General features: G+C 40.5%; 2 protein-coding genes across 3 annotated transcripts in view; one reads left to right on the top strand and one right to left on the bottom strand.

Moving 5' to 3' along the window:
* LOC131685092 (dipeptidase 1) overlaps positions 1-18,790 on the top strand; it is a 789,457-nt gene that overhangs the window by 599,645 nt on the left and 171,022 nt on the right. The gene's annotated exons all lie outside the window — the stretch shown is intronic.
* On the bottom strand, positions 13,579-17,859 carry LOC131680900 (uncharacterized). Its single transcript, XM_058961616.1, has one exon. It carries the CDS (start codon positions 17,857-17,859, stop codon positions 13,579-13,581), a length of 4,281 nt encoding a protein of 1,426 aa, XP_058817599.1.

Genomic DNA, 18,790 nt, shown 5'->3' with positions numbered 1-18,790 from the left:
TCTGATGAAGATATTATTTCTGGCATTAAAAAAATGAAACCTTGGACATCAGCTGGACCCGATGGAATTCCTGCCACTATCTTAAAAAATGCGCTCATGCACTCTCTACTCCTCTAAAGCTAATTTTAAATCAATCGGTATCGCAACCGACGTTTCCTCTGTGTTGGAAAAAGTCGGTAATGTTTCCCGTCTTTAAGAAGGCGACAAGCAGGACGTGGAAAATTATCGAGGTATAACCTCCCTCTGTGCTTGTTCCAAGCTGTTCGAAATACTAGTAAGCAACGTGTTATTCCGGGAAGCCAAAACGTATATATCGAAAGATCAACATGATTTTTTCCAGGTAGATCAACATCCACAAATTTAGCGCAGTTCACTTCACAATGCATTTAAAGTGTGGAAAACTGAGCACAGGTAGATACTGTCTACACTGACCTTAAAGCGGCGTTTGATCGTGTCGATCACTCGCTCCTACTGGCTAAGATAGAGAAACTGGGAGCTTCACCTAACTTCACTAAGTGGCTTAGGTCATAACTCGTTGGCCGCATCCTATCTGTCAAACTGGGAAATAGCGAATCACATAACTTCATAAATCTATCGGGTGTACCCCAAGGCAGCAATCTCGGACCCTTACTGTTGTCCTTGTTCTTCAATGACGTTTGTAATATCCCTCCACCAGGATGCAAACTCATTTATGCAGATGATCTTAAATTGTTTCTTATTGTGCGGTCTGAATTGGACTACGTTGAATTACAGCGGCAACTAGATGAGTTCTGTAATTGGTGTACTCGAAATCGGTTGACTCTTGGTGTATCCAAATGCTCAGTAATTTCCTTCACGCGCAAAAAAAATCCAATTTTATGGAGTTACACTATCTCTGGAAAATCACTTGAAAAAGTAACATTTCTCTATTGTTTGCTCCATCCTCGAAGCTTCGGCTATCATCTGGTGGCCTTATACGGGTATCTGGACTAGCAGGATTGAATCCATACAAGCTAGGTTTATTCGTTATGCTCTTAAATCCCTGCCATGGCGCAACCCGATGGAGTTGCCGCCCTATATTGATCGTTGTCTTTTTCTCGACATGGATACCCTTGCAAAAAGGTTAGATATATCCCGAGCCGTCTTCATAGGAAAAGTGCTAACTGGCAAAGTAGATGCTCCATATATACTGTCGCAGATTAATATACATGTGCCCTCTGGAAGTTTAATATTTTGGGACTTTTTAAGACTCGACTATCAAAGTACTGATTATGGACAGAACGAACTTAAAAGAGTGAAGTGTAGTGTTTTTAATAGAGTTTATGAATATTTTGGCTTCTCATTATCATGTGATGATTTTATAAATAGGCTTAAACGACTAACTTAATTCATTTAGATGTAACTTAGATAATTATTTTGATTTGTTAGATGTATAACTAAATCCAATGCAATGTAGTGTAATGTATTATAATCAAATGTAATGTTAAGTAATGTGATGTGATGTGCAATATTGTATGCGTTTATATCAAAAGATAATGAGGTTTTCACGCGCATTTGATATGTCTAATCCTCAAATGGGCTTTTCCACATTCAGTGTTTCATGTAGACCATGAAGGTCAGATGAAAAATGGAATAAATAAATAAATAAATAAATAAATAAATAAATAAATAAATAAATAAATAAATAAATAAATAAATAAATAAATAAATAAATAAATAAATAAATAAATAAATAAATAAATAAATAAATAAATAAATAAATAAATAAGCATAAGAGATCGCCCGTACACACAGAAAAAAAATGTTGGTAAAAATAAAAGTTTTTCACTCTTAGCAAAAAAGAACCAACGCATACTCTTAGTTTGAAAATAAAACTTTTATTTTGAATACTATTCTTCATTAGCTTAAAAGAAAAACTTTTATTTTGATTATTATTCTTGATTAATTTAAAAGTTTTACTTTCAACCTGATAGTAGGCGTTAGTTGTTTTTTGCTAAGAGCGGAACACTCTTACTTTTACCAATATTTTTTTTCTGTGTGTAGTTGCTACTCCGTTATTGACCAGAACCAAACTAGGTTGCAAAATGTTCATTGGAACAACATGCTTGGGAATAACATGATGAGCCACATTGTACAATCTATTCTGATCCCTGCATGCTGATCAATACCGACGCCGGCCACGTCCGAATGCAGATATTCTGGGAAAGGAAGGAATGTTAGTCCGATACATGTTGCTACTAGAGACCGAGGAATCCTCTGCATCTCCACATGTATCACGGGAAGGGGAGAGTTGTTAGTAAGTGTGCCAATAGCGTTATCATGTAATAATTGCTCTGGGCAGCCGGCTGCCGAGAATTTGGGAAATTTATCATTTGTTTTATTAATACGATTAGTAAAATAAGCAACTTGAACTCCGGATAGCGGCTATAAGCTTATATTTTTTAATAATATTCAATCACGCGACGAATTTTTTCGTGGTTTCTATCGTGTCAGTGCTGATTTTACCCGGCGATCGTTTGAATAAAATGAGGAATCTTATACAGAATGTTCATCAGACTCTTCTATAGGTATCGCGGAGTTGGTGGTTTGGAAGGGAATAGGGTCTAGGATTCGCTCCAAGCAAGCGATGCGACCTGTAAAGCATAGTTTATTAGTAGTAGTTCAATTGGTTTTCGAGAAGTTCGCTCGAAAAATAAGATCTTGTTTAGTTTTTGGTTCTTTTAAAATCTGGGTAGCCGGCTACCGAGAGTATCCTATGTTTTCTAAACAAAAACAATTTCACATCCACACAGCCGATCGTGGGAATATTGCCTAGAAAAGCTAATCTTATCTGCGTAATGGGCCGGATAACTATTTATTGCGACATTATTTAGACTAATTTCGCTATTCCTTCTCTACGATATATTTTTTGGGTTGCAAACTACCGAGTGATAACACGTTATACAGACAAAGAGTTATGATAGCTCTAGATGTTATAAATCAACGAAAGTATTTCCTATTTCTAATATCGGATTGTTTGTGAAATACACATAACGTACGATTATATCGAACATTGAAGAGAAATACAGAGGATCGTTAACCTGATGCACGGGCTTGTTACCAATAACGGAATTTGAAATTAGATTCATTAAAACAGACGCGGCGAATTTTCAGTACGTATTGATCCGCGATCATCGGTACTAGTCAAATTAAAGTCGTAATGGAGCTGATTTCCGAACAACTTTTACGGTATTGTTTTCTCGGATAGATCTGTTCGCACGCTCTCATTCGGCTACTATCGGTAGAAGGCTGATAGCTCCCAGTCGTCGCCGGTCTAAGGACCAAATGTCATCAATAGACAGACTCGCGTGGAGGCATGAGATAGAATTGAAAGCTAACCTATGAAAATGACAGCAAAACGATTATTTTTCGTGCTGACATAACTGAAGGTCATTGCCAACCGGTCCCCGATCCCTCTCGCGAATTGTCAATTCTCAAACCTTATACATGATTGAAGTCATCATTCCACTCAAATAAGGCCATGTGTTTTCCCTAAGCACATTGAATGCTATGTGGATCAGTTACCCCGTTGGTAAAGCAAACCCTAAACAAACATAGAAATTAGTTTGCTCAGTCCAAAGAAATGTTGGCCGACCGGCAGATACGTGTTCACTTACAGCGCCATCACATCAACGAACACCCAAAATTTACATGCGACAAAATATCTGCAATCCCGAATATAAAAGAATCAAAACCTCTACTCATTTGCAATAAAATAAGAAAGTGAAAAAAAAACAGTTGAATATCCAAGGCGGCTCATTTTCATAGACAGCACCGCCGATGAAACACCCAATAAAAAAATAGGACGCGGACGAAATTAGCTGAGCACCGTCCGGCTGGTTTGCCGCCTATTTTTCGGGCGAAGAATTTTGGGGCGACACCTGGTAGTCGCTAGTCGCTGGTGAAACGCCAATTATTTGAATATGTCAATTTTTCTTATTGCCATATTTTTTCACTTTTCGGATCGAATTTTTTTCTCTGAAAAACCATTTTGCACTATTTTTACAATGTACACTGTGTTTCTAAATGTTTTCTGTTCACTTTTATTGTCCTTGCATCGGGAATCGACGGCCCGTAATGCGAGGAAAAGATATTTTTTCATTTGCCGGAATTCGATTTTCACAAACTGTCACCATTCGCGTCTGTCGAAAATATGCCGAAAATGCTTTTATAAGCCACTTCACTTTGTATAATCGTTAAATTGCACCGTTATTCACACTTTTGATAACCGGGAGGCAGTAAGCTGTGCCGAAAATGATGAAAATTAACCGACTCGAGAGGAGCTCTACGAGAGTCAACCGCTCGCGACGAAGATACACACGCGAATCTAAATAAATAAATAATTAAATAAATAAGTAAATGAACAAATAAATAAATGAATAAATATATAAATAAATAAATAAATAAATGAATAAATAAATCTATATATATATATAAAAATCAATGTATGTTTGTATGTATGTCCGCTAACTACTTCTAAACTACAAGTCCGATCTTGATGAAATTTGGCATACGTATTCTTTCCCTCAAGAAGATGTTCATGGTATGTTTTTGGGGGGGGGGGGTACACTGAACTTTAGGGGGGGGGGGGTTGTTTTTTAGGCAAAGAATTATTTATATCTCCATATTTATTAGTATTTGACATATGTATTTCTCCGACTGAGCCGATGGATGATGGGAGTGAACCAGGGGGAGGGTTCTGAAGTAATCCTAATCTATTCATTCAATGTTATTATTAGAGATGAATTCAATTTTGACATAAGTATTCCTTCCACTAAGGAGATGGTCATGGGGTGGTTTTTGTGCACGATGGGAAGGGTGAGAAGTACCTAATCCGAGGAAAGGAAGAGGGGGGGGGGGGGGGTGTACTGAAGAACTTTTTTTAGCTATATATATTATATATGATTTGGCACCAAAACGGTGGGCATGATTGTTGGTTTCGGAATCTGAAGGAGAGGGAGGGTTTCTGATGCAATATCTATCATTTACTTCAAAAATCTAAAATTTTGTTGCATGTATGTTTACCAGCACATAAATGAAATGGCAAGAATTTATTTGATAGAGATCTATTACGCGAATGACAATATAATACTGATGAGTTGCATGAATTTGTCGAAAATTAAATTGAAAATTGCACATGCGATCGCTTCATCTGAAGTTTAATCAACATTGCTGGATTATGGACGAACAGCTCTGCCCTAAAACAGCCACTAAATCTTGCGCTTGCGGAAAACGTTACTTACAATATCAATCAAAATTCGTATGTAAGCAAAATGCTGAAAGAATGCAACACTGTTATATAGGACGAATTCACGATGACCCATAAAAGGAACTAATCGAATATTTGGTAGCGTGGTCCGCGATCTTCGTCAAATTTTATCCATTAGTCGACACTTACTGATGAAATCAGTTCTTGCTTAAGGGAGTAGAATTATTGTTGAAAAAATATCGTGCTTAAAAAAAATTGGCGATACCGAGAGTGTTAGTCTATTCAGACAATAATGCAATATTTAAGCAATATTTTCCTTAATGTTCACCGCAAAATATTGAAAATCTTCAGGAGACAACACGAATAAATGCGATGTACAGAATAACTCTAAATCTACTGAACCAAATTGTTTAAAATTTTGCACAGTTCTCCTTCATATCATAACATCATTAAACATCATAATTTTGTTCACAAAAATAAGTTTCAGGATTTTTTTTAGCGAAAATTGCATTTTTAGCTATGAAAAATTCAAATATCATGAAAAAAATAAAAGTTTCGATCAATACAAATACAAATGTGCAAACCTTGAAAACGATTGGTCCAATATATCTTGATTTATGATTTACACCACAAAGCAAGTTTTAAACGAGATACCCGCAGAGATTTTCTGCCACTGGCTCAATTTTTAGTATTCTATGATATTTGAAGAAATACTGTTCAATTGTGCAGTAATTATATGGAAAGTGAATGAATATACTAACACTCTCTGTATCGCCAAAATATTTTTTTAAATGCGCCATTTTTTATAAATTAACTTTACCCACGTCTACCAACACTCCGTAATGTCTTCGTATCATTGGAAATATGTTTCGAAAACAGAACTTTTCACTACATGTGCATACTTTTATTGAATGATACTTATAGTCACCTTCGCAGGTTAATTCGCCAAAAAAAGTTAGATATATGGGTTGGGAAAATGTCAATCGATGCAACAATAACTTGCACCACATTTCCACATGAATTTGTAACATAATACAATCTGTTGAAGAATTAATCGATTGCGTAAATTGACTTCAATTTCATACACTACTCCATCCAAAATAATATCGATGGTAATTCTGTTACGCATATAAATCTATGGATTATCGCATTGAATTATTTAATTCAGTCGATCCACCATGCTTTCAGGAATATTGGTTTTATACGTTACCAACCCAGCAGTCTCCGTCAGACGAAGGTTTTTATATTTAATCGAAAAAATAAAGTTCTTTCTACGAATTTTTGCGATTAAGGAAGTTGCTTAAGGTGTAAATTGATAAAAAAATATTCTAAAATTGACAATAACTTTGTTGTTTCGAGAGCTACAGATTCATCGTTGTTATAAAAATGTGTATTTTATCGCTTTTAACAACTTTGTAGAAGACACTTTTAATAATAAAAAGTAATCGTAAAAAGTTATATTCGAAAACTGCTTTGAAGGGGTCTATTCCAAGCAAACCTACATATCTCGCTACTGTTACTATATAGAGCTTTAGTATCTTCAGTAAAGATTTTCACAATAATATTTTCTAGAACTTTACTGAAGACAGTGAGCTTCTAGCTAAATTATTTGGGGAAATAAATTTTCTATCTCACTTTTAGGGGAATAATCACTCAATTTATTATATCAAAACATGCATCAATTTATATTTAGAAAATTCTTCGAAAATATCCATTCTCCAAAACCAATGGATCAGAAGTTATTAAATTTTGATCGCGAAAACGTCGTTTTGCAACACTGTGCATCGCATGTGTTGCAATTGAAACTTTGTGTGCCTATTATATTAGTTACTGCGCAACATCGACCCTCCACAACTGTGCTTTGGTTGAAAAATTTCATTTAAGCGACCATTGTAGCTAGAAGATATAAAGGAGCAGATGTACCTCGAATTCGAATGATATCAAGGGATTTCAAACGATTGTGTATAGGAAAACAGAGCAATTAATTTAATTGTGCTCCAGGTAGTCAAACTAAGAACATTGTTTATCAGCGAGCAAAAATATTTGGTATTTTTAGTATTTTTAAAATATTTCGTTTAGTCCTGATGGGTGTAGCGAAGCGCACCGGGTTACAGCTAGTAAATAAATAAATAAATAAATAAATAAATAAATAAATAAATAAATAAATAAATAAATAAATAAATAAATAAATAAATAAATAAATAAATAAATAAATAAATAAATAAATAAACAAATAAATAAATAAATAAATAAATTATCACTTTCAACAAATGTTTAACATTACGAATGCCTTATGTGCCTTATGCGAAAAGGCCGGACATTAGTAACCTTCGCATTTGGCTAGAGCAACACTTCTTGCTTCTACACCTCACTCATCTCGTCAGATCACCACAGCAAAAATCAAAGTAACAGTTTTTTTGTCCTTCCGACGAGTCACACGATATGAATGTAACTGTTTTTGTCTTACTCAGCATACTGAGTAGATATCTCGACCAGGTAGTTCGAAATAGCAATCTCCCTGAACACGCTCTTATTAATTTGTTCAAATCAAACAAGATACAAATTTGTTAAATTCACCGAAAAACATGTTTTTTTTTCTTAAATTTATTTTTGAAAAAAATCGAGAAGGCCTGAACTCCCCCCCCCCCACCCTCTGGCTACGTGCCATTTTGTATTTGAAATGATGGCGTCAAACGTTGGCATCTGGCAGAACATACAGTTTTTTTTCTACCGTGATGATTATGATGGTGATAAAAAAATTGATGAGTATTTTTATGTGTCAATGCTCTAGTTAAAGTTTTATTGCGAATTTTTATAAAAAAATGCTACCAATAAATTTTTGTGCGTCATTTTTCGAAATCGAGATCAAAATGTATTTTTTCCAAAACTATATCCCATAGCGTTAACCAAGGTCGACATCTAAATGATACCTTTAACTAAACATGTTATTTTGGAATCGTTCGGCATATTATTTTTTAAACTGACACTTTTTTGGATTAAATTTTAAAATTGGTTGAGTTTTACATTCACAAACTATATAAAGTTCAATCAATTATCTCGTACATCGTACGTCATCATTTGAAATGATATCTAAATAGGTTGGAGAATGTGACCTTATCACGAGATCCCAGCTAGAATCAATCCGCCTAGCCAACCATTCAAAAACCCATATATCCAAAATGCTATCTCAAAACTAACTCCGAAGTAAAACGTCGAACATGAACGTTATCTTGGCCACTGTTTCAACAAGCATGCCTACCACTAGGATGTCAAAGAAGTCTACAAAACTTTGTCCGTACACAGGAACAGTCAAAAAGTTTCCAGCAGATCCACCCATGGCTTCTATCTATCAGCCACCTACTTCTCCACCCCCAAACCACACCACACCTCGTCAATTGTCTTTGTTCATGTCAGTAGCATCATTACTCACTCACGAGCGGCACCAACATCGGTCCTAGCATCATAATTTAATACAAGCAAAATGACGCCAATTTTCTGGGCCCGGAATTTACATGTACGATATGGGAGTAGGTGTGGGTACGATGTAAGCCAACTTGGTCCTGAACGCTTCTAGGGGATGCCTGACTTAGAATGTGGTACAAACTCGTCACACGAAAGTATAAAATTAAATGACGCTTGACTGATGATAAGAATCGTTTCCGTCTCTCGCTCTCTCAGAAACAGTGCTCTTACGTTGCTCCAATTAAGCTTGCTGCTCGAATAAGACATAAACACAGCAATGTCGATAGTTTGCACCACGTGATACGACTTTAAAAAACGAGATTAAACGAAAATGAAATTCCCACTGAGCATTTCTTGCACAGGAAAATTAGTACGACTTCGGAGGTAGAACACAGACTAACAAACATAACACTATGTGGCATAATTTTCAAAAAAAATGTCGATCCGTCGGTTTTGCTAGCACACTAGCTCCACCTTTTATACGCGGTCCCAAACATTCATGCGCAAGTGGACATTCATCCCTCGCACTAGAGAACAATTTTCACTAAAGGTATATTCCCGTATTCTACCTCATTTATCAGGGGTGCCATATTGGATAATGCGACCCAGTCCCAAATAAAACTATATTCAAAATGCACGTTAAAGCGGACGAAAAATCGTTTTCGAGTGTTATGTCTGTTAGCCGGCGGTGGCTAGAATGCAGGATTTCTTTGTTTCCATATCATGGCAAACAGGCAGGCTGGCAAGCCGTTTTTGCCGCTCGACTGAACTTTTCGAGAAAGCTGTCTCACTCACTGAGCGAAACTTTTTGCGTCTTGCGTGAGCTCAGCCGATCGCTTGGTGGTGTTGGTTTGCACGTGTGCAATGATAGTTGTTGTTGTTGTTGTTTTTATGAAATCTAATCATACGTGTAGCAGAAACGGAAACTTTGTCTTTGAAGCCGTCGGAGACTCGATGCTTCGAGATTGGGGAAGCGGCAGTCATTTTTTCTTCCGTACATAGAAAGCAACCGGAGCGGCAGAGCAGGCAACATTTCATTAATCATAGCAAAACGTGGCCGCATATGGGGTGCACGTGCGTGAGTTTAGGGGTGTCGCAGGGGAGGCTGAGTGCGGCATAAGAAAAACGAGGATGTGATTATGCGACAACATATTTCAGCAGCATCGTGATGCTGCGTAACATATTTGATGGAGAAAGCAAAGTCAGTGGTGAGCTGAGTGGTTCACAGATGATTGCTTTTGTTAGGCGGACTTTTTCCTCCCATTTCTTGTGCTTGCCTGCTGCCGGCGGCGGTGTCTGAGTTGCCGTATGTTTGGAACTAGGTACAAAAGTGGCCAGCGGGTGTACGACAGACAAGCAAAGTTTTAATTAATTTGCTATCCATGTGAGTGCACACGAACTGTCCCATCATGAAGGCGGCGAAAGTTGGTTCGTCGACGATGGTGTTGTCACGGGCTGCGCCACTTTAATCATCTATTGGTGATTATCGAATCAGTGGTTTATTAGTTTAGCGACTGTCATGTGTTGAGTTTGAAGATGTACTAATGGGATATTAATAGGGTTTTGATTTTACTTTCGGATTGCTGGTTTTCCTAGAGTTTTGAACTCTAGAAGAGTTCGACTGCTCATTAGATTAGAATTAATTTTAAGAAGTTGCTGAAGGGATGCCATGGAGAATGTGAGGAACTGATGTTTCCTTATGATTCGCTTTGGATACAATTTTATAACCAGCTTTTGAAGGCCAACATGATAGAAACCTCCGTTACTTTAGTTTCCTCAACAACCAACATTTTCCATCTGACGCAAGTTTCACTGTTGAAAACAGGAAAAGCGAAACGATTAAAACTAATTAAACTTAAACAAAACGACTCAAATAATAGCGAACTCAGTCTACTACTGTCCAAGCGAAACCACCCCAGCAACCTATACGCTACATCGTGGTCGTCGTTATTCTGATCCCTCCCGGCAGCGACGATCGGTTGACTACTTTGCTTGAATGCCGTGAGCAACTCCAGACCACGCACCATCCGCCGTCTATCTCTCTCTAAGTGCCTGCTGATCAGCATCGTCTCCACCGGGACGGATGGTCCGGACGCCCGGATGACACGGGGAAGAGACTTGTGTAGTCTATACATTCAACGTCACAGAATAACTAATTACCGTCAATGAAGCTCCGAGCCGATATTCGCCTACGTTTAGATTCGAATCCGTAGGGACGCGCGACATGGCGTTGTGGAGGGTGGTAGATGACTGCGTATGGTTCGTTACGATTTAGACGGAGACAATGTCGCCCGATGAGCCACGTTTGTGCTGGCCTGAAAGGGCGGTACGGTGTTCATTTGGCGTGTCATCGTCGGTCTCAGTTCGTATCGGACAATGTTTCGACCATGACCGATTGGGTCATGTTTGCTCGAAGGGAATGAGGGTAGAATGGCTCAGGGCACCGGAATACTGGTGGATGGTTAGCGATAAGGAATCCGTGCAATCGACGACGACTGTCTGTATGTATGTCCGTCTGTTGGGACGGAACGATGGTAGCTGACAGGACGTTGATTAGCTTGCAACGATGCTCTAATAGTCGGACTTCGATACGGGTTATTGATTAATATAAATGACGTTTCAATTGACTTGCGGGCTATTAATTTTCTTCTGGCGGAGATGGGGGATTGAAAGTATTCTTGTAGAATGGAAATAAACTCATTTTCCAGATAAACGCACCGAACGATCGCTTTGAGTATTATGGTGGGTGTTAATAAGCTCATTGTCGTCATTATCCAATTGGCTTAAGCTTATTATTTGGAGAAGTAGATAACAACAATGTCGCAACTCTATGGTTCTTGGATTGCTATGATTCCCTTTGATTCTCTTGCATTTTTTTTGCTGAAGCTCATTTAGTATGCTGAAGATTTCTTTGGATGCATTTGCTAATGCAAGTCATTTGTGGGGGGGGATAAGTATCTAGCCGCATTATTTAGGGTTCCTGGCAGTAGGGTTTGATTCCACTTTTGTTCCGTTTCTTCCTTAGCATTTGAAATGCTAAGTTCTCCGATTTTAGTTCGACATGCGATTACTAATTTCGATCTCGAATCGGTCGAATTAAATACTTTTGGGGAAGCCTGATATGTCATAGCAAAACTGGATGCTTTTACCGCAAATTCCCTGTTAAGTGCTGATTGTACGCCACACAGAATCGCAAATATTTCCGCTTGGTATACGGTACAGTATCAACCATGCGAATAGGATTGTTCTAATCACAATTGACGCTTATAGACACCAGGACCGGTTCGGCCTCTAAAAGAGAGAAGGGTTATTATTACAGAGTTCAGTAATCTAAAGAAAATGTGCTTCTTGTTTCAGAAACACATATAGTAGTTTTATGTTCAAGGGTAGATCAGCAACAGGTAGAACTGCATCTCACTGATAACTGTCTTTCGTGTTTTCTAGAGGTTCCGCATGACAATTGCCCAATATTTTTGTATTAGGCGGAGCTCTGGCGTGTTGAAGTTCATTTTCTCGGACACCACCTGGACGTTGTTCGCGGTATAGTACTCTTTGGCCTTTTCCCGTAATAGCAAGATATCAGCCGAAACGTTTTACAGGAACACTTACACATAAATTTCTTGGTTGATGGTTCCGGCTGCGATGTAAACGTCGCTCTTAATGCACAGGAGCAGATGGCCTGCCAAACGAGATATTTCTTTGTAAACTTCTACAGCTTAATGTGTTCGATAATTTCTGCCGCCTCTCCTCTTCCAGTTGACGTATGATACACCCAGGTTTTTTACGCGGTTTTAGTGCACGTTTTTTTACGATGTTTTTTACGCGGATTTTCCAATTAACGCATTTTTACGCGGATTCTCCAATTAACGCGGTTTTTACAAAAATATTCTAAGTCCTTTTGAATGCAAAAGACTTAGACTTTTTTTCTGAAAAAAATTTCTAAGTCCTTTTAAATGCAAAGATCTTAGAAGAATTTTGACAGTTTTTATTTTGCGCGGATTTCGCCATTAACACGGTTTTTGCAAAAAATATTCTAAGTCTTTTTGAATGCAAAAGACTTAGAATATTTTCGGAAAGATGGATGTTTAGATGTTGCACTGGTTCTTTAGTCCGAGCGGTAAAACACTGGTCCGGGTAAATGTTCAAACCCCGTTAGAATATTGAATGGACTTTACCAAGTACTTTCACCGTGAAATAGTAACTTGGATGTGACTAGGTGCGAAATAACACAATGCACGTGGTATCCGAAACACCACGTACTAAATATAAATGTATTGCTCGCAATCTTAATAACTAGTCACATGTATAAAATAATATAAAATTTCGCTTTCGTTGCACACACTGTAGGCAAATGTAACTGACTGGTGCCTGTAGCTTCGACGCTGTCCCTTTTTTAACTGTAGCAATTGAAGACGCTCACCGAGCGCGGGAAAGAAAAAGCTCACAGCTGTGAATATAGTGTGTGTTATCAGTTGCCGATAACGAGGGTTATCTCGATGGTGGGTTACACACGAACATCCCGACCCCCGCTGAAATTGCACGATTTCTGACGCACTCACAGTTAAGCCAATGACGATCCATCCTCTGCTCTATTTTCGCTGTCATTAGCAGGAGACAGATCTTCTCAACAGGTCGCTGGATAACACCCTTTGAAGTTTTCAGCGTCACAACTCTGACCACTCCATCTGTGCCTGGGTGAATCTCCTGAATACGCCCCATGCGCCAATGAATAGGTGGCGAATTATCCTCATGAACAACGACGAGTTTACCTGGTTCTATAGCAACTGGTGGCAACCAACGCTTGGATCGTCCTTGAAGCTGTGAGAGATACTCGAGCCGCCAGCGCTTCCAAAAATCCTGCACCTTCCTCTGCACAGCTTGCCAATGGGTTAGCCGGTTAATTGGTGTCTTCCCGAAGTCCGCGTCGGGTAGCGCCTGTAGTGCTCCACCCACCAAAAATGACCCGGTGTTAAAGGCTCCATATCATTGGGGTCGTCCGTTAGTTGGGTCAAAGGACGAGAATTTAAGCAACATTCCACTTGAGTCAAAACAGTGAGAGTGTCTTCGTACGATGCTGCTGTATCTCCCATAACCCGTAGCAGATGGTATTTTGCTGATCGAACCGCTGCCTCCCACAACCCACCAAAATGGGGTGCTCCCGGTGGGTTGAAGTGCCAGTTGATGTTGTCCTTGGCACATTCTTTCGCGATCTCCTCGTGGTGCTGCTTGTTCTTCAGTTTACTGATGAGCTCCGCTAGTTGGTTCCTGGCTCCAACAAAATTGGTGCCATTGTCCGAAAAAATGGTTGCACACCTACGTCGCCGTGACACAAACCTTCGCAGTGCTTGAATGAAACAAGAAGTAGTTAAGTCGCCCGCCAACTCCAGGTGTACCGCCTTCTTTGCGAAACACACGAACACGGACACGTATGCTTTCACCGCTGCTCGACGATATCCTGGACGAATGTAGATCGGACCAAAATAATCTACCCCTGTTGTCGTGAAAGGTCGACCCGCTGTGACACGTGGAGTGGGTAACTCTGCCATAAATTGTCGGATGGTAGTTGGTTTGGCTCGATAGCACCGCATACACTTGTGGGCGATCTGTTTAGCGACACTGCGACCACCTAAAGGCCAAAACCGTTGCCTAATTGCACTTAGCAATAGTTGTACTCCTGCATGCAGCATCTTTTCATGGTAGTGCTTCAGCAAAAGCCTGGTAATGTGGTGTCGTGCTGGAAGCACCATTGGATGCTTAGCTTCCTCGGTTTCGTAAGATTTTCCAAGTCTCCCACCAATACGGATAACTTCATTGGAAGACAAGCGAGGATGGAACCAACGTAGTGGTGATAGCCTCGATACTGGTTTTCCCTTAAGCAGTGCCTCATACTCCTTCGCGAACGCTTCCTTTTGAACCCGATAGACAATTGTCTGCTCTGCTTTCCGTAGTTCTTCAGTTGTTAACGCTCCTACGGTTGGCCTCAGAGACAAGCCTGTCTGATACTTTATGCGAAAATTTCTGATGAAACGTTGACAATATGCTGTTGTTCTAATCAAAACCGTGTAGTTGGAATATCGCGCAAAATACCAATTGTTGAACTCCGTAGAACATGATACTACCGCTCCAATAACTGCTCGCTTACGTTCCTCTTCAGCTTCCGCGGCCTCTGGGTCAGCAACTTGAGAAGGCCAACTCATAGATCCGATAGAAAGCCACGCCGGGCCTTCCCACCAAAATGTATTCAGGATTATTTCCTCCGGCAAGATACCGCGAGATATTAGGTCTGCCGGATTTTGACTACCTGGTACATGCCTCCATGTGCAGTTTTCTATGATGCTTTGAATCTTCGCCACCCTGTTGGCGACATAAGTTGTCCAAACTGTGGGTACAGCACGCAACCATTGCAGGACTGTCGTCGAGTCTGTCCAAAAATAGGCATCACCCGTGAACCTTACTGCTTCCTTTACCTTCGCGTATAATTCCGCTGCCATCAAAGCACCACAGAGCTCGAGGCGTGGAACAGATTGACTTTTCAACGGAGCCACTCTGGACTTAGAAGCAAACAACGCTGTTTTAACTCGTCCTTCTGAGTCCCAAGACCGAATGTATAGATTGAACCCGGCGTCGGAAAAACAATGAATTTCCATTCCTGCCATTTCTGAAATCGTCACCCTTCGATCGACTCGAATCTGCTTCAAAAGTGGAATTTGTTCATGAAATGCGCGCCAATTTATTTCCACCCTTGCAGGTAAACTGGAATCCCAATCAAGCCTTTCCTGCTTTTCATTTTCAAGCCTCCACAACATCTGCATGAACACCTTCGCTGTGGTTATTACTGCGCCTATGAGACCCAGAGGATCGAACAACATGGCTATGAAAGACAGCACCATTCGTTTGGTGAGCTTTAGGTCGATTGTAATTTGTGGAACCTGAATCTGAAGAGCAAAGACATCGGTGGTGGGATACCAAACTAAACCAAGTGTTTTGACTGATGGATCTGGTTCCAGCTCTATCCCGTCTGCTATCGATATCGCTAAGTCATCTGCGTTGACTCCTTCTAGCACCTCAGGGTAATTCGATGCCCATTTCCGAAGTCGAAGATCGCCACTTCTCAGCAGCCCGTCCAACTGAATCCTTAATGCGGTTGCCTGTGCTGGATCGTTGGTACCTGTGATGGCATCATCGATGTAAAAATCTTCTATTACTGCCCTTGCAGCCAATGGGAACCTATTCGCCTCGTCCAAAGCAAGCTGCTTCAATGTCCGAGTCGCCAAAAACGGCGCTGGTTTTGTACCGTATGTGATGGTGGTCAACTCATACGTTGAAGGTGGCACTTCTGGTTTCGAGCGCCATAGTATACACTGAAGCGGGGCATCACTACCATTGATGTTTATCTGGCGGAACATCTTTTCCACGTCCGCGACAAGCATCACCAACCGTGTTCGACATCGCAAGATTATGCTTCGCAGGTCGTCTTGTATGACCGGTCCCGCGAGCAGTGCATCATTTAAGGACACGCCGGATGCTGTTTTGCATGAAGCATCAAATACTACCCTCACACGAGTTGTCGCACTGGACTCCTTCACAACTGGATGATGAGGCAGGTAGCAACGTTGCACTTTATTTACATCAGCTTCCGGAACCAGCCGCATGTGTCCAAGTTGCTCGTACTCATTCATAAATTCGTGGTACTGACGTTTTAAATCCGGATTTCTCTGGAGTCGTGTTTCCATCTGTATAAATCTACGCTGTGCAATGGTCCTGGAATCGCCGAGCCTCAGAATCGTGTCCTTGTGCTTCGGGAGTGATACAACATATCGGCCGTCACGTTTTCGTTGAAATGTTTGCTTGAAATGTTCCTCACATTGTATCTCCTCCGGCGAGTAAGTGTAATCTTGACTAATCTCCTCACATCGCCAGAAACGGGTCAAAAGCTCCTCCAAACTATCCGAAATTACAACATTACAGGCCGCCGTACGATTATTGTGCATAACCGGATACCTTCCACAGACTACCCATCCGAAAACAGACTCTACCAAGAGTGGCAGTGTATCCCCAAGAGATATGCATTGTCCAGTACGAAAGAAGTCGAAAAATGATCCCCCTCCGAGTATTAAATCCACCTGATGCGACTTGAAGAATGAAGGATCCGCAAGCTTAAGTCCTTGTGGTATTTTCCATCCACTCGTGCTCGTTGGGATACCCGGTATAATCGTGGACAAACGAGGGTGTATGTTGAGCTCCACTGGTATTTGGAAATCAGAAACTCGAGACTTGATGACAACTCTGACGTAGTTGGTAACCTTTTCTACCTTCCCATTGACTCCGATAACGTCCAAATCCGTTGTTCGCCTTTTTGATTTGAGGATTGTACTGAACCTTTTAGAGACCAGATCGCAATGACACGCACAATCCAACAATGCCCTTGCCGGGTACTCACATCCGGACTCGTCCTGAACCATCACCATAGCCATCACCATTACACCCGTAATAGGAACATGAACAGAGTTACAGCTTACTACCTGGACAGCTGCTACATTTACGTTGCTACTACTGCTACAAGATCCCTCCTCTGTCGCCTTATCAGTAGAATCCTTGGAACTTGTATTGGAATTGTTCGGTTTACCGTCATTCTTGAAACAAACTAACGTGTGGTGCCTGCCCTTGCACCTTCGGCACGTGTATTTGGAGGAACATTCCTTTGCCTGGTGTCCACGTCTAAAACAGTTGCGACATAGAGAATTTGTTCGCAAAAGATTCTCCTTGTCGTGTACAGGCATACCCTTGAAAACCGAACACTGATACAACGGATGGGTTTCTGGACAGGCCGGACAACCTTTGGACGAAGATGCTTGAAATGCAGCGTTGCACATTTTAGTCGACAATGGGAATTTCTTTTTGCTGAGTTGAGTTGAATCATTCTTGATTGTTTCCTGCTTAGTCGATATAGCTTCTAACATTTGAATTCTCCTGCGCATGAAATCTGTCAAATCCTTAAGTGTCTCATCTTCCCTTGATGAAGACAGATCTTCCCAACTCCTTCTTGAGGAACTGTCAAGCCGCGAGCTTAACATGTGGAGCAACAGTAAGTCCTTATAATCTGCTGGCTGGGAGACGATGTGATCAGGAGACTTCACAATTGCTTCAAACGACTCAAGCAGCGAATGCATTTCTTCGGCGGATTCCCTTTTTATTGAAGATAGCTCGAACAGGGCCTGAATTTTCCTCTTCTTTAATAACTTCGTGTTTGAGTACCGCTGAACTAGCATATCCCAAGCCACCATATAGTTTGCCTTGGTGAGTGGTAGAGTGTTTACGAGATTTAACGCTTCTCCTTCCAGTTGGCTTCTTAAATAATGAAATTTTTCCACCTCTGGAAGATCCGTTTGCCAGTGAATAAGCGACATATAGAGGTCGCGGAAATTGAGCCAATCGTCGATTTTTCCCCCAAATTTTGGCAAACTTATCTGCGGCAATTTTGTATGTGGCGCGCGTATCTGAGCTGTGTCCTTCATTCTGGTCGACTAATTTAGAGCCGAGGCCTCCGGGTCATCTTTCAGTCTATCGAGCAAAAACGACTTCAATTCAAAAAATCGGTTTTCGAACTCCAATCTATCCTGAACGGTCGATTCCGTATCCACATTATCCTCATGTGCCGCTACGTCATCGACGGCGTCATTCATTTTATCCCACAGCGGTTCTAGACGTTCCAGCCGTACCAAAAACTCACTGGCCTTGGCGTTTACCGTACACTGCTCGATGAATTGGTACATATTATTGAATGAGGTCTGCAATCCTTTCAGCTTCGTTTGTAGAGCCTTCAGTGTGAGAGATTTCCCCTTCGATGATGTTGATGGCGCCATATTTGTAGACAATGAACCGAAAAAATAAGACCACAGTAGCACAACCTCAACGGATTAGAGATATTGGAGAGCCAATTACCTGATGGCTCTTTGAATAGAGCCTTGTATGTTTATTTAGCAGCTTCAACGGCAACAGATCCGTCCAGTACCGCCGAAGTCTCGTGCCGTTAAGTCGATGAAGAAACGGTGCCGAATCCAATATTTGATGACAATCATACAGACCGTATGTAAAGTATAT

The sequence above is a fragment of the Topomyia yanbarensis genome, chromosome 2 (assembly GCF_030247195.1).
Source record: "Topomyia yanbarensis strain Yona2022 chromosome 2, ASM3024719v1, whole genome shotgun sequence".
Classification (NCBI taxonomy): Eukaryota; Metazoa; Arthropoda; class Insecta; order Diptera; family Culicidae; genus Topomyia; species Topomyia yanbarensis.
The sequence above is the reverse complement of the archived record's forward strand: the minus strand, read 5'-3'. Positions and strand labels throughout refer to the sequence as shown.